This window comes from Piliocolobus tephrosceles, chromosome 12, assembly GCF_002776525.5.
Source record: "Piliocolobus tephrosceles isolate RC106 chromosome 12, ASM277652v3, whole genome shotgun sequence".
In the NCBI taxonomy this organism is placed as follows: Eukaryota; Metazoa; Chordata; class Mammalia; order Primates; family Cercopithecidae; genus Piliocolobus; species Piliocolobus tephrosceles.
Window position 1 is genome coordinate 3,095,865 of NC_045445.1, and position 17,433 is coordinate 3,113,297.

Sequence of the window (17,433 nt, forward strand, 5' to 3'; positions counted from 1 at the left end):
TTTGTTTCTTTTTTCTTTTTATTTTCAATTTGATGGGAAAAAATATCTGTAGGTGTTATTTCTCTTGTTTTAGTTTTGTTCAGTAAAATTGTATTCTAGATCTTCATTACCTTTATCAATACTACCTCTCACCTGAGCTCTCCCACAAAAGGTTCCTCATGTGAATCTTGTATAAGTTCAGCTTCATCACTGACTGCCTTTGAAGTGTAAAGTTGCTGCAGAAAAATTCAAATATTTAGATATTTAGTATGTATACAAATAGTAAAAATGCATAGCATATATTAATTTTGGAGGCATGCTCATATCCAATGTTACAAATAAACTGCATATCAATGTGAGAAATGCACTGGAGTTTTACAGATTTGAAAAACTCAAGATTATAGAGATATAATGATTTGACCCAAGAAATAGAGCTAGTAGATCTAGGAGCAGAATTTCAAAGTTTGAACTGTGAGTTCATCACTCTTCCCACTGTACTACACAGTCACACTGTGAAAAAATCTTCCTCCAAAAAGCCATCTGTTTGCACAAGACTTTTTCTCCAAAATGTCCACTAATATGGAACAAACATCCTACAAACCTAGAGAGAAACTGGACTAGAACACAAATAGAGTTGCTTGTGCTGTAAGGGCAACCAAGGTATTGGGCCAAATAAGATTTTTTTTTCTTTCTCAGAGAAGGAAGTAGGTACTGGGGTTGACTTCCAAAGTGGGATGTCTGTATTTTCATAGCAGATGTGACAGTTCAAATCCCACAAGGCTACAAAGAAGGAATAATGGAAGGGGCAACTGAATTAGGCAACCTCCTTAAACTGTCTTTCTTCTATACTGCTTTTCTTACCATCTTAAATTTGAAGAAATGATGACATATATTACTTGTTCTAAAACTGAATGTAAAGGCCTCCTCCACAATTTCTAAAATGTGGTCTGAAAATCCCACATTTTAAACCAGAGATGAAAAGTAAAGCAAGTATGTTGCCCTCTCTGGATCACTGGCAGTAATAATGACAGTAATAACAATGATCACGACAACTGTAATAGCTCACATTTACTGAGTGCTTACCATATAGGAGAAACTGTCTTATTTACTCCTTACAACCCTAATAGAAGGTACTATGACTGCCATTTATAGAAAAAGAAACTGAGGCTAAAGGATGTGACTTGGCCAAGGTCACACAGCTGGTAGGGAAAGGATTTGAACACAGGAAATCTGGATCAGAGGCTTCCCTTATAAGGTAATGAGTTGGGTATGTTTTATGTTGTAACGTCAACACAATATTAACATGGCCCAAACAGTGCTGTTGATTTTAGCCTCCCACACTGCCTGATGCACATTGTCCCAGTCTTGCTAAAATCAGTTAATGGCACCTCCATTTGCTGAGTTCCCTCCATTTGCTGAGTTCCACAAGCCAAAAAGCTGAGTCCTCCATGAGATGTTTCTCTCCCTTCTCCTAGACACTTTTAACTCGTCAGCAAGGGCACTATCTCCAAAATATATCCCATATCAGAATACTTTTATCTCCATTACTACAATCATAGTCCAAGCCCCTGTCATCTTTCACTTAGGTCTTCTTGCTTCCATTCTTGTTTCTCTATACTCTATTTCTCACCCAGTATTTAGCCTGACCTTTAACAAAGAAAATCAGATCATGTCACCTTCCTGCTTTCCAACGCACTTGAAATAAAACCCAAACTGATTACCATGGATCTCAAAGTTCTACATAATCAGTCCTCTGTCTCTCTCCTGGATCTTATTTTCTGTTGCTCCTTCCCACTTTCACCTTACTCTGGTCACATAACTTACTTTGTTACTTGGAACTCTCCAAGCTAGTTACTACCTCAGGTCTTTTACAGATGTTGAACCCTCTACCTGCGTTGCCTTCCTTTCTTAGCATCCCTAGGGGTCTCTGCTCAAAAGACAAATTATCCGAAAAGGACCTTCCCTGACGACTCTGTCTGAACTCCTCACCCGCACTAGTCATTAGCACATTATTCTGTCATCCTCCATGGCACTTTCCAATATTATTTAGCTATTGCCTATCTCCTCTAATGTCTCTCTGGCACCTAGCACAGTACCTGGAACACAGTAGGTGCTTACTAAATATGTTACTGAATGGATAAATTAATGGATGCTGAATCTATCAGATGAATCCCAAAGTGAATTATTTATTTTTAGAGCTAGAATTTGTGAATGGTATATTAGAGAACACAAAGAGAGCAGAAGTCTTTACAATCAGCTACCCAATGGGGCTGTGGTAGAGTTGCCTCAAAACTCACCTGGTATCAGAAGCCTTCCTTTATCTACCTGCCAAAATGCTTATTTCTCTTAATGTGTTCCAGTTCCCAGCACCTACCTTTTATAATATTTTATATTATGTCAAGACTACTTGTAAATGATTGTGCATTTCTTTCGAGTGTGTCCAAATTTTCATTGACATGTTCACTTTCTGAAACATAGGAGCTGACTTTCCTTATTTGCATATCCTAGCACAACCCTCTGCACACACTGAGTAATTTAGCAATGCTGTCCTGTGGCTGAGAGACCAAAGGGGAAGTGACCCTTCAAAGGAAGCCCACGTCACCACAATGGGGGAAGCACAAACACAGTATACCCACCCGCAGGAGCTGAGTCCTGAGGATGCAAACATTTCCCACAAGGTAAAACCGATCCTCCTGAGGAATACATGCAGCAGACAAGTCAGCACGGAGGTGGTTGGAAAATAAGCCACTAAAGACCACAGTAGACTCTAAGGAAGATAGACACACATGTGACAACAGAAAGGTGGACCAGTAAAACAAGAAGACAAATACCTGCCACATCCATGTGCTGTTTGCTAACCCACTGACAATTTTCAAAATTCTGAGCCATGGGATTTTTCCTGTCTTCTTTCCTTTTCAGCCACCCTCCTCACCAAAACATAAATAATTCCTTACTGAGAATCAAATGTTGAGAGTTAAGGTTGGTTTTCAGTCTTCCGTTATTACCCTGTGGATGGACATTTTAGCCTCCAAAAGAGATGTGGCTCCTCTCTTTTTATGTAGACCACATGGGTAGAGTGTGTGAGAGTGTGTGTGTGTGTGTAACCTGTGCACACATAGTCAAGTAAGATTTTTTCAAAAAGTATGACCTTTAATTTCCAAGAATCATGACAAATATATCAGCCAGCTTTTGCATGAGTTAATTTCATTTATTTATTTATTAATTTCTCACATGTTCACCAATATTTGGTATTATTCACACTTCTAATTTTTCCCATTCTGATGGGTGTAGAGTGCTAATGTCATTGGTTTTTAAATGTTTCATTCTTTGCTTATTTGTGAGTTTGAGTATCTTTTCATATATTTGTTAGCTATTTGGGCTATTTACCTCTGATTCAAGTCCCAGATATTTTAATGGCTCCAAACCAGTTAATATTAATTAATTTATGTTAATTTCTCAGCTTGCAGTTTCTGACACCTCAAAATTTGTAAAATGGACCCTATATCCACACACAACAAAAATTTGGGTTTTCGTTTCCGGTAAGTGGCACATTTTGTCCATTCAAATTCCCAGAGAGAGATGATGAACCCACCCACTATTCCTCTGGGCCAATGGACAGAACTTTATTGATCACTTTATTGATCTCTAGGTTTTATATACTGGTGCTTGACTGGGTGTTAGAATTCCTGACCCCAGCCAATGGAGCCTATGCATGACTTAAAACCCACCAAGGCCACCACAAAATCAGCTTCTTCTTATCATTATCATACTGCTTTAAACTTTAATTTCTGGTACACATAGACACATAGAGTCCCCATTATTTTAAGCTTGGATATGCATTAAACTTCTTTTGTTATATGTTTGCAATCATTTCCTTGTTTTATAAAAGGAAAGAGCCATCCTTAAGAACTCAGTGTCCCCCACTTTGTAAATTTCACCGTTAATTTTTTAAAAGTCTAATTAATGTGAGTAGTCACAAACTGTGGCCACAGGGATATCGGACTGTTTGCAAGTACCAAGCAGAAGAGCATTTATGTTAGTAATGAGAGGCTACATAACTCATAAATGTCATATAGATAAGATAAACAGAATTGCTTACCATTACAAATATCTCTTACATTCACAATAAATTTCACGTATTCGTAAGCAGAACTATCACCATGTTCAACATTTCCTCTTTTTAAATGACAGCAAAATTCAATATGTGTTTCTAATAAAAAGAGAACAAATACAAAACAAGTCTACATTTGTACTTTACCATATTCTACTGGATTATTTCATATCACCAATGTCTTACTTAGATTAGATTTTACAAAAATATTATTTTCTTTCCATGAACATTAGCATTTACATAGCTATCTATGTTGTATCAGTAGAGCAGGGCACCAGCTAGAACACTACACATGATGGTCCATTATTTACACAGCACTAATGCAATTGTACAAATGCTACAATACTCAGGGTCTGTGGTGAAGAATAAGATTTAATGGAGGAGAGATTTTTTAACACTAGAAATATAGTTTGTAATATTATGTAAAAGTAAATTAATATATGATCAACAGCCATATATGCTCTAATTATCTTTTTAAAAAGTAATCCATTGAGTGATTGTTACTTATCCCTTAAAACCTTAGAATTTACTACTTTTAAAAATATACATACCGGAGATTAACAAAGGAAATCTGAGAATAATCTTTTGGTAGACTTCATCTTTCTCTTCATCAGGCAGAAGGCTTAATAATTTTTTGCCCACAATCTCAGCCTGACGGGAGAGGAGAGGAGGAGGTGAAGGGGAGGGGGAGGGGAAGAGGGAGAGAGTAAACTTTTTTATCTGTGTTAATACTGTTCAGTTCCTTTTTTATCTGTGTTAATACTGTTCAGTTACTCTATCTCCTTACCTCCAGCGAGCTCATGCTCTGCCCCACCTCAGCCATCTACAGTTATATCTGTTATACCTCTAAAAAATACAATTCACATTATCCTACTTTATGACCAACACCTTCTACCTTTCCAGTGCACTCATACAAATACCTCTCTTGTATATACCACCTCTCCAACAATGATTCCATCCACTAAGACCTCTAACCCATTTCTATCACATTTTCACTGTACATTATCTTCCTCAAATCATCACATCTTTCCCTATCCAGTTCAGATTCCATGGTCACTGTAATCATTCCTATGTGCTCTTTCCCTCTACCACACTTGCCTGGGAAAATTTTGACTCTAGTTACTTCCAACCTTTCATTTACACCTACACCTTCACGCAAGCAATTGAATGTAGATGAAGAAAAACCCACAACTAAGCAGTATATTGTTTGAAATACATATTCAACTCTGCCCAAAATTCATTTATTTAGACAATTTGCTCCCCTACTCTTTTTCCTCCTTCAAACCTCCAACGCCCCAGCCTTCCTTCATTTTCAGCTGACCTAATGTCTTGTTTCAGTCAGTGAAAAAAATGGGAAACGTCAACATCTGACACCAAATTTACCAACCGATAATATCTGTTCCTGTGCCTAGAGACCTGCTCTCCCTCCTCTTCCAATGAATAAGCTGTTACCTAAATTTGACTCCTTCGCCTGTGCACTGCATCCCATTTTCTGTAGACTATGAAAAGACATTGTTCTAGAAAGTCTTACTCTACCCCACACATCAAGTTTTCTTTTCCTCTCGACTGGGTGTTCCGATAAGCATACAGAATGCTGTATTATACATGCTATGATATCTGTCATCTATTTGGTCATTAAACACTGTATGCATGTATCAAAATATCATATGTATGCCATAAATATGTACAAATATTACATATCAATAAGAAACTTTAAAAATAATCAGGAAAACAAAAACAACAGCACAAAATTCTAAAAACGCATAACCTTCCTTTACATTGCTGCCTCTCCCTTCAACTCTAACTTTACTTATCTGGAGTTATGTACAAATATTATACATCAATAAGAAATTTTAAAAATAATCAGAAAAACAAAAACAACACAAAATTCTGAACATGCATAACCTTCCTTTACATTACCACCTCTCCCTTCAATTATGACTCTACTTATCTGGTCCACTTTGGGACAAAAATTCCTGAAATGAAACTATACTTGTCACCTCCCCTTTCTTCACTTCTCACTCTTTCTTGAAACCACACTAATGAAGTTTATATCTAACCACTCCACTGAAACTGCTTTTGTCAAGGTCACTAATGCCCTCCAAATTGCCAAATCAAACCATCATTTCTCAGCCCTTCTCAGCCCTCATCTTACCAAGCATCTCAGCATTTGATGCAATTGATCCTTCCTTTTCCCTTGATACATTTACTTGACTTGCAGGACACCACACACATGAGGATATACTTCTACCTCAAAGGCTACTCCTTCACAATTTGCTAGATCTTACTCTTGCTTTCTGAATACTAGGCATCGGAGTGCCAGGGCTTACTCATTAGGCCTGTTTCCCTATGTGGTCTCTTCCACTTCCATCTCATTAAATACCACCTATCTGTTAATGACTCACAGATACTCGTCTGTTGCCCACACGATAACTCAATTTGGATGTCTAATCAGATTTCAATTTTAAGAGATCCAAAAAGAACTCCTGATCTTTTCTTTGACAAAATATGTTCCTCCCTCAGTCTTCCTAATATCAGTAATGGCAACCACCATTTACCCATTTACTTGTCCTTGACTTGCCTTTTATCTCTGAAACTCAACATCCATCAGCAATCTCTAATGGATCAATTTTCAAAACACGTACAGACTTAGTACACTTTTCACCACCTGGTCCAAGTCTCATTTCCAGTTTGGATTACTGCAGTAGCCGTAACTGCTCTCCCTGCATCTATTCTTGCCATGCCTCCGCCACCACTCCATTCTCTATAGAACAGCCAGCGTGATCCTTTCCAAACACAAGCCACGTCATGCTATTCCTATGTTCACTCAAAATTTTCCACTGATTATCCAAGTCATTCTGAATAAAAGCCAACGTCTTTATAAGGGCTTTCACCACTCTATATTCTAGTTCCTTGCTGCTATTGACCTTATCTGCTCTCTCTCTCTCTCTCTCTCTTGCTCACTGCACTCCAGGTACACCTAACTCCTTATTCATATCCAAACACAACGAGAGCAAATACTCATTTCAGAACCCTTGAACTAACTCCTCCTTAAATGTGAAGCACTGGTTCCCAAATACTTGCAATGGCTTTCTCCCTCACTTAATACAGGTCTTTACTCAAAAGTATTTTACATAGCACCAACTGCATGACATTCTCTTATTGCCTTTTTTGTTATCTGTTTATTATCTGCTTTCCCCATTAAAATGTAAATTGCAGTAAAACAGAGACTTTGCCTGTCTTGTTCACTGCTATATCCTCAACACCTAGAACAGAGCTCGGCACTGGTAAGCATTCAGTAAATATTGGTTGAATGAATGAATAATATTGTATCATGTAGCTGAAATATGGTGAGACATGGATAAATTGAATATCAGATATAGAAGTAATGAGCTTTTAATGTGATAGCAACAAAGTAATAAAGTATTCTTTGTAGCTGAATAATGGCTTTGTGTGATGAACCACAAATTCCGATGATTTTTTAACTGATTAGCATTAATAATCTACAGTCAATATTCAGAAATATATCTTTATGGCCCATTTGTAGAAGCCAGCCTATGAACTGGTCAATGCTCGAATTAGCAGATGGATGCTGTCTCAATCAAGTTTGGCTTGATTAAGGATAGAAATATTACCTTAATTTACCAAACAAAACATTATGCAACTAACAGGCAATACATCTTGACAGTGAAAGTCACACAGTAAAAAGAAACGTAGATTTTTTTCAATAAATTTAACTTTTTCAATAAAAACGTTTTTGTTGGTTTAGTTATAAAATAGACTTTGGATGCCAAACTAGGTTACCTCTGTGGAGACGACTCATTCATTCACTCATCTAACACACGATAAACAACTGCTCCATGCCAGTCACTGTTCTAGGTATGTTCACATATACAAGCTCACTTAATCCCCTGGGAGAGTAAGAATTATCCCTTGTCTTATTCTTCAGGAAATTAAGGCTTCTCCAATTGTCAAGAGTTCAGAAATGCAGAAATGAAATTGACATGAAAGCTACATCTAATTCCATGTCTATTGTTCCTTTTACTACACCCTAGCTGCCTAAGTCCAATTTGCATCAGGAACAGAAAATTTGCTACTGGACCAGCTCCTGTATTTTGGACATTCTACATGAAGTAATTCACTGAATAAGATTGTACACTTATTTCTTATAAGGGTTACAAAAGGTGAACCTGACAATGAATTCCAATGAGCACATAGTCTAGTAGGGCAGATTAAATATGCACAATTAATTATGATGTAAAGTATAAAATAATACCCTAACAAGAGGTGTAAAGTGCTGTGTCTCATAAGTTCTTTCATTAGTTGAAAAATGAAGATAGCATTGTCACTTAAAAGAGTTCAAAGTGAGCTATCTTTTGATAGTCTACATTCTCTTGGATGTGACTAGTGGTAATGAGTTTCTTTTTGATTCTCTAGGGATAGGAATAGTGACAATAAGCCTTATAATTAACCACCAATTGAAACAGTGGATCTGTTCCAGTGACCTTGTTCCTTAGTTAGAAAAAGGGCAGAGACCTGAAAGCGTGATTAATCTCATGTTATTTTTGTAAATTTTTAGCATTTGTTCTTATTACACAAGGTAGAAAGATCAAGGTACTTAGAACTTAATGAAGCAAAGATAAATACCAGCGAAAAATTAAGGTGTTTTTTCAAAAGCCAAGTTTGCAAATATCTATTAGTTGTCACACAAATATTAGCATGGTAAGTCTCAGTCACACCAAAAAAAAAAAAAAAAGAATTAAGAAATTTACTGGGGACTCCATGACATGTACTGAGAATCTAGGCAAGAAGCATCTTTTTTACTGCCAAAGACATTCATATTACACATGCATTAGAAAACTATTCAACTGTATGGGGCACAGGGAAGGATAAGATCCTCTGCAGGAGATTTAGGCTGCATCTCAAATCAAATAAGACTCATCACTACTAAATCTCTACTATCTGTAAGCTTCTCAGGGAAAACAGAGCAAATCTCATCACAGTTATCATAAACTAACCATGTACCTATGTTCAAAATCTGCTGAAGTTTAATCTCTTAAAGATTCAATGCTAAGAATCTTTTCAGATGTAGTGTATGTTTTAAAAGTTTCATTTGCTTTAGAACTGCAAAAGAGAATAAATATATGTAAACTCCCAGATTTGATTTTATTTTCAGGGGGAACGTAGGAGTAGGGTGAGTAGGAGGGCAGGCTGCTAAAAACAGGGGGCAGTGACTAGAACTTACTACTACAAATGACTATGAGTTTTTCCAAAGGAAAAAAAAACTGTCAATGAAATCAATGATTGGGAAAATATGATGGCAGGTTTCAGATAAAAGTTTAATACCATGATGATGATGATAACAGGCATCATTTTATTCATGGTATGTGTTGTAACAGCATAACTTGGACACATCTTATCTCTCTGTCATACCCATCTTCAATACATCAGCAAAACAACTTATTTTACCTACAAAATACTTTCACTGCCACATTAATCCAACCCACTACCATCTATGGCCCTCCAAGTGGACTCTGTACTGCCATGCCGGCCCCTCATAGCCAATTCTTGACCTAACAGCCAAAGTGATTCTGATAAAACTTAAGTCAGATCATTTCTTTCATCTGCTCCAACCTCCCCAATGGCTTCCTCCCATCTCAGAGGAAAAGGGATGTTACTTCTCCTGTTACTGCTCTGATTTTATCATCTCTATTTTCCTTTTGCTCACACCACTCCAGTCACACTGTTCTCTTTGCTGTACCTTTTCCTGCTTTCGGGCTCTTACATATACTTTCTCCTCTGTCTGAAAGATACTTGCTCCATTTACCTGCATATCACACATACTCCATTCAGGTCTCTGTATAAATGTCACCTGATCAGACGGGCCTTAGCCAATCACGTTATTTATAATAACTCATCTCCCAGCACTCTCTAAGTAATATTATTTCCCCACTTATAGAAGAGAAACTAGAGGTTACGTAGAGAGAAACAAAGCAAATTTTAATTTCTAGATTATTTGATTCCAAAGACCAAGTTCTTTCCATTCCATCATGCTATTAGTTTGGAGTTGCTCCACAGACAGAGGTGCCTACATGTGCAATGAAACTGAAGATTCCTGGAGCCACGCAGACACTCTAGAGATGGTTCGGTCTCCATTTTATAATATAAGTTGGATGACTTATAAAATGAAATTTTTCATCAAAGCCTGAGAAAAAGATTGCCTGTTTCAAAAAATTAAGAACAGTTAGGATTTAATGAGGAAGTGTGAAACTATGCCTCAGGTGTAGTCGTTTTTAACCTTGTTTTATAGGAATATATAACTTAATTCCCATTTAATGTTTATGTACAAATATAATAGTTATACATTTATTTTTAAGTACACTGATCTCAGGTAAATCAAGTCTATTGTTTAAGGCTGGCAGTTCAAAGCACATGTCCCAGATACCTCTCTAGACCTTGTGGTTTTGGGGGCGGCGTGTGTGTGTGTGGTACCTCAAATGTTGAAGGGTGAAAGAGCTTCTTGATAATGAAAACTTTGAACCAAATACATAAAGAAGCAAGATCATATCATAACTAACACCATCACTATAATAAATCCTCACATAATAAGAAAAAGTCACCAGTCTCAGCCAATGACCAATTCGGTTTAAGCAATATCTGATGCCACAAAAATTTGGGTAGTTTTCTGGTCTTCATTATAATAAAATTTAAGTTGTAATGGATCATACTCGCACATTCCTTCTTTTAATATAGATTTTAAAAGAATCTTTTCCTTCTATGATTTAAATATACTAAAGTGCAATCCAATAAATATCTCTACTATTTGCATTTTATTCAGCTGTTTTGGTAGCCTACAATGTAAGCTGAATTTGAAAGTGTAAACTGCTTTTTAAAAAAACGAAAGAGAATGAGAAATAAAAGAGATTGATTCTAGCATCTATAATTTTTTTTTTTTTTTTTTTTTTTTTTGAGACGGAGTCTCGCTCTGTCACCCAGGCTGGAGTGCAGTGGAGCGATCTCCGCTCACTGCAAGCTCCGCTGCCTCCCAGGTTCACGCCATTCTCCTGCCTCAGCCTCCCGAGAAGCTGGGACTACAGATGCCCGCCACCACACCCGGCTAATTTTTTTTTTGTATTTTTAGTAGAGACGGGGTTTCACCGTGTTTGCCAGGATGGTCTTGATCTCCTGATCTCGTGATCCGCCCGCCTCGGCCTCCCAAAGTGCTGGGATTACAGGCGTAAGCCACTGTGCCCAGCCGCATCTGTAATTTTTTTTAAAGGGTATAAGGACTCTGAGTTTCCAAGCAGGCCATGGAACATGCCAACTGGCCAGGCTAAACTAGTGAAATGTTTTTAATCCACTTCCAACCTAACTACAGGATAATCTAACCCTAGCTTCTGTTAACTTCCATGTTCCAAAGTTGAGTGCTATAGATCTCTGGATCAGGGTTTGTCAAGTTCTTGAGACAACTCTGTGGAATGAGGAATATGTAATGAAAACAACAACTGAGATATGATTGTTTTACACTACCACCAATAGTGCATAGGGGTTTCAATTTCTTCATATCCTCTCCCAAAACTTTTTGTTAACACAACCATGCCAATGGCAGACAGTTTGTGTGGGAGGGTTGTTGTTGTAGGTAACCCCTCCTCAAACACCTGTATAAGTGAAATATCAAGGCCTTGCTACAGACTGAATGTTTATGTCCCCCAAAACTTTATATATTGAAATAATCTAACTGTCAATGTGATGGTATTATATTAAGAGATGGGGTCTTTGGAGATGATTAATGGGATTAGTGTCCTTATAAAAAAGACCCCTAGGCTGGGCATGGTGGCTCATGCCTTTAATCCCAGCATTTTGGGAGGCCGAGATGGGCAGATCTCTTGAGGTCAGGAGTTTGAGACCAGCCTGGCCAACATGGTGAAACCCTGTCTCTACTAAAAATACAAACATTAGCCAGGTGTGGTGGTGTGTGCCTATAATCCCAGCTACTGAGGAGGCTGAGGCAAGAGAATCACTTGAACCCAGGAGGCAGAGGTTGCAGTGAGCCGAGATCGTACCACCGCACTCCAGCCTGGGTGACAGAGTGAGACTCCATCTCAAAAAAAAAAAGAGCTCCCTTGCTTCTTCTACTATGTGAGGTTATAATAAGAATAAAGATGTCTATGAACCAGAGAGTGGGCCCTCACTAGACACCAAATCTGTTGGCACCTTGATCTTGGATTTCTCAGACTCTAAAACTATAAAATATAAATTTGTGTTGTTTACAAAGGCACCCAATCTACAATATTCTGAAACCAATGAAAATGACAATAAAACAGGGGCACGTTTTGACAACATGGAAAACATCTTCTCTGCTGAGCTTTATGCTCCTGAAAATAAATAATGAACCCCTAAACAACAAACCAGAATGATCCACTTTCCCAAAAGTAGAAAGAACTTACTGGTAAATGTCCAAGAAGAGAAGAGATGTTTTCAGCCACATGAATGATCACTCCATCTGCGCTCAGTGTAATCATAAAGGCATCTAATAACTAATGACGAGAGTATAATAATGTAATTAAATAGTGGAACAATAATAAAATGATAGCTTTATTGCTAAATGTTTAGATAATTATAACAGCACACTGAAATGTATTGCAGTCCTTAAATATCAATAAAGTAGGCACAGACTTAATTAAAATTCCATTACTCTGCCTCCTACACAGAATCTACTTAACCTTAAGCATGAAATGTTTATCAAATGATGTGTCACTTAAACAAACAAATTTCAATGTACACCCAATTAACATGAAATTCTCTAACACAAGCTAAGAAGATTCATTTCCATGTGTAGGTTGTTTTACTTTAAGAACACTTAATTTCAAAAAAGTTAAAAATATTTTAAGGACACTTTCATTTGTGGTTAGGTTAGTCATCTCCTTATAAATATGGATACTGCCATCACTTTCCTGCTATATAATGGATTCAATAGCCAGACAAATGCCTCCTGGTAGAGAATATCTAAAATGATGAATAAAATATATTAAAACTTATTTTTCAAAACAGGACCAAGCTATTGGTAAAGTAAGGGAAATAATCTGGTATCAGAAATGACTAGATTGTGAGAATTAAGACATCAGAGAATATTAGACCCTGTATTTGCCTTGAGACTATCTTCTAACACTGATGGCCTAGAGCTTGGGGGACAAAAGCAAAACCGAGGCCTGTACAAGACAGGAGGTGAAATCAAAGACCACAATATGAAGCCAGGTCTCCAAAAGGGTGACACCTTCAACAGGTGAAACAGAAAAATCTTATCCAGTGAAAGGAGACAGGGAATGTGCATGCCTCCCTCAGCCTCAGTCTTGGGAAGAGTAGGAAAAGAGAAAATAGTCAACTTTAGGAGGCACTAAGCAGAAGCCCACCTTTACACAAACTTGGAGCTAGAATTCATACACTACCTGTGTGGCCCTCAACAACCAAAGTCTAATATTTAGTTTAAAGTGATCCTGACCCCATATGTCTAATAAAAGTAAATCAAAATCACATCTAGACAATTATTTTAAAATGAGGGTTCAAAGAACTCATGCAGATAAAGTTACAAATAATACGAGCTTATAATAAAAATAAAACACAGGAAGAGATGAAGCATTACAAACAAGAGGCAATAGACATAATAAAGAATCATATTTTAAAAATAACAGATATTGGAATTATCAGATACAGAATACAAAACAAGTATGCTTAATAGGCTTAAATAAATAACAAAGGGCACTAAAAATATGAAGAAACAAGAGACTCAAAACTGACTCGTGAGATATAAAACACAATCAAACAAAATGTCTATAGATGATATTGTCATCAAAATGAGAAACTTAATATATAGGTTAAATAGCATGTTAGAACACAGCCAGAAATAAAACTGTTGAGCTGGAAAGAGCTGAGAAAATGACTCAGAATGTAACACAAGGAGACATACAAATGGAAAAATAAGATAAACTCATTTCATGGAGAAGAGAATGAGAAAGTCCAACATATGTCTGATCAGTGTTCCAGAAGGAGATAATATAACAGAGAAGAGGAAATACGCAATGAGATACAGGTTGAAAATTATGCAGAAGTAATAAAATACACCAATCTTAAGATTCAGGAAGCCCAAGTAATTGCAAACAGGATTCTACATTTGGATAAAGTCACGAAATCCTCAAACCCATTAGGATGGGCTATGATTAAAACAAAACAAATAGTTTTGGGACAAGATATGAAGAAATTGAAACGCCTATGCACTATTGAGGGTAGTATAAAATGACAAAGCTGCTATAGAAAACTCTATGGCAGTCTCTCAAATAACTAAACATAGAACTATCATGTGATTCAGCATTTCCACTTCTGGGTGTATAAAAAAAAAAATCTGAAAGCAGGAACTCAAACAGATATGTGTACACCTATGCTCACAGAAGCATTATTCATAACGGCCAAAAGGTATAGACAATCTAAGTGTCCAACAGATGAATGTTTAACAAAAAACAAAATATTATTCAGCCTTAAAAGGAAAGAGAATTTTGCCACGTACTACAACATGGATGAAACATGAAGATATTATACCAAGTGAAACACGTCACAAAAGGACACTACTGTATGATTCCATTTATATGAAGTTCCTAGGACAGCCAAATAGATAGATGCACAAAGTAGAATGGTGGTTACCAGGAACTGGGAGAAAGTGAGAACGTGGAGTTATTGTGTTTCAGTTACGCAAGCTTTTAAAAGCTGGAAATGGATGGTGGTGATGGTTGCACAATAATGTGAATGTACTTAATGCCACTGAACTCTATATTTAAAAGCGATTAAATGGTAAATTCATGTTATACACATTTTACAATAATAAAAAAACAGGCCAAATAATAAGTTATAATGGAGATTAGAAAGTATTTATGATATAATAATTTTTTAAACACCATTTATCAAGACTTGTGAAATGCAGCTAAAACAACATTTGGGAATCTTTGCCTAAGTGTATATATTAGAAAAGAAAATTGGTTAGAAATCAATGAATTAAATAATCTAAAATTGTTAGAGAACAAAAAACGAACCCAAAAAAGTAGAAAAAAGTAAATAATAAAAATAGCAGAAATTAATAAAATAAAAAATAATGACACAATGGAGAGAATCAAGAAAGTTAAAAGTCAATTCTTCGAAAAGAACATGAAAATTGACAAACCTCTGGTAAGATGAATCATGGGGCAAAAAACACAAACAATATTAGGAGTGAAAAGTGGATATCATTACAGAAGCTTCATTATGAACAACTTTATGCCAACAAATTTGAAAGCAAGTCTTAGAAAAATATAAATTACAAAAAGTGACTTGGGAAGAAGTAAAAAATATAACCAATCACATCATCATTAAACAGCAAAATCACTACTTTAAAATATTCTCTTATCTTTGTAATGTTTCTCCTTCATAGCATACACAAAAAAGAACTCAAAAAGTATGAACACATTAAATATAATAGATAAAACATTAAAGCTTTTAAAACAAAATATAAGAGAATATATTTATTACCTTGTGGTAGGTAAGGATTTTTTAAACAAGAAAGTAAACACTCTTTGGTAAATTTGATTACTTTAAAATTAATAATTTCTGTTTGTCAAAAGTCACCTTAAATAGTGAAAAGGCAAGTTTCGAACTAGAAGAAGAATTTTGCAACACATAACTTGCAAGTGATTCATTTCCAGAATCTGTTTTTAAAATCTCCAACATATGAATAATTAGAAAGAACAACAATACCATAAGAAGCTGAGCAAAGGTTAGAAACAAGCATCTCATAGAAGAGGAAACACAAATGGCCTCAAAATTTGTGAAAAGATGCTCATTGTCATTTGTAATGAAACAAGACACCATTCCATTCCCAACCAATTGACAAAAATTTAAAAATTAGACAATAAATTGTTAGCAAGGATGTGGAGCAATAAGAACTTTCATCCACTAGTACTAAGAATATAAATGAACAGTAAAATACACAATGAAACACAGCCACTTGAAAAGCATTGTCATTTTCATGTAAAGGGGAGCTACCCTACCACTCCACCCTACCCTCCAGCAATCTCACTCCTAGATATACACCTAGAAACACTCTTGCTTATATGGAAAAGGATATACGAACAAAAATGTTCAAACCAAAACTGCTCTCAATAACAAAAACCTACAGCTCTACAAGACCCAGTTTACGCACCTCCGATTCATACCCCATCCCACCCTCAATCAAGCCAGGGATTTTAGCTTTCCTTTTGCAGTCCCAGCCTAGTCTCCTAATTCCGCCAGCAGTAGGGGTTTCAGTATCCACCCAAAGTGACTGGATTCATGAAAGCAGTAACTTCATCCACCTTGGGGCATCGGATCTGGGTACCCTAGTGGGTTTCCAAAAAAGCCAGGTGACTTTTGACTAATGACAGGAGATAGAAAATGACAGGAGATAGAAAGGAAATGGTAGATACAGTATTTTCCCTTCCTCCCCTATACAGACTATTCTAAGGTGTGGTGCCTTTTACATAGTTTAAGAGTGACTGAACAACCCACTGTGTGTTCTTGTGAAGCCGTATCCAGCTTGGTAATAAACTATCCTAAATTTCAGTTCCCTTCTTCCCTGCCTTACTTTTCTTTCCCCCTCACCCTCTATCCCACTAAAACCTCAGCATGTAAGTTTTGTTTCTGCCTCTACTTCCTAAGGAGCATGAGCTAAAACAGATTTCTAGTGCCCATCAACAGTAAAATGGTTAAGTAATCGTATAGTATGTTCTAACAAGAATACAGAAGTAAAAATGAATGCACTAGAGTTACATGCAGAGTCATGGATGAACTGAAAAAGGTTGAGCAAAAATATCAAGTCAGAGAAGAGTACATACAATATAATTCAATTTATATAAAGGTGAAAGTCATGCAAAAGAAAACAACATATCACTTACAGATGCATACACTTGTCCTAAAAATACAAAGCAAGGCAAAGGAATATTGATACAGAACTCAGGAAATGGTAGGGAAGAAGTGGTGTGGAAGAAGAAAATCATGACAAAGGGGATTTCAAAGGATCTGGTAATGCTCTATTTCTTAACCTCAGTGTTACCTGTACTATTTTTTAACTGTTAATATATGTCATATACATTTTTGTAAGATAAAATTTTAAGTAAAAGCTTTTAAAATTGGGTGTTTGCTATTTCCTATTAGACGTCAAAAGATAATGTCCAAAACTGCCACATGCCTGAAGTGACCTTCCAAACACATAGGTTCAGAAAAGAGTCTAGGCAGATCTGGTAAGGCGTTTTGCTCCTCTACTCATTTTTTGTATGTCTGCTTGCTTT

At 36.5% G+C, this 17,433-nt stretch overlaps 1 protein-coding gene across 1 annotated transcript in view; it reads right to left on the reverse strand.

Moving 5' to 3' along the window:
- Positions 1–17,433, reverse strand: part of PASD1 (PAS domain containing repressor 1) — a 72,723-nt gene that overhangs the window by 47,269 nt on the left and 8,021 nt on the right. The window contains exons 3-7 of the mRNA XM_023202275.1: positions 12,538–12,627; positions 4,642–4,741; positions 4,079–4,189; positions 2,616–2,746; positions 133–215 (exon numbers count right to left, since the gene is read on the reverse strand). Of these exons, the coding sequence (XP_023058043.1) occupies positions 133–215; positions 2,616–2,746; positions 4,079–4,189; positions 4,642–4,741; positions 12,538–12,627 (515 nt within the window). The remainder of the gene's footprint in view (positions 1–132; positions 216–2,615; positions 2,747–4,078; positions 4,190–4,641; positions 4,742–12,537; positions 12,628–17,433) is intronic.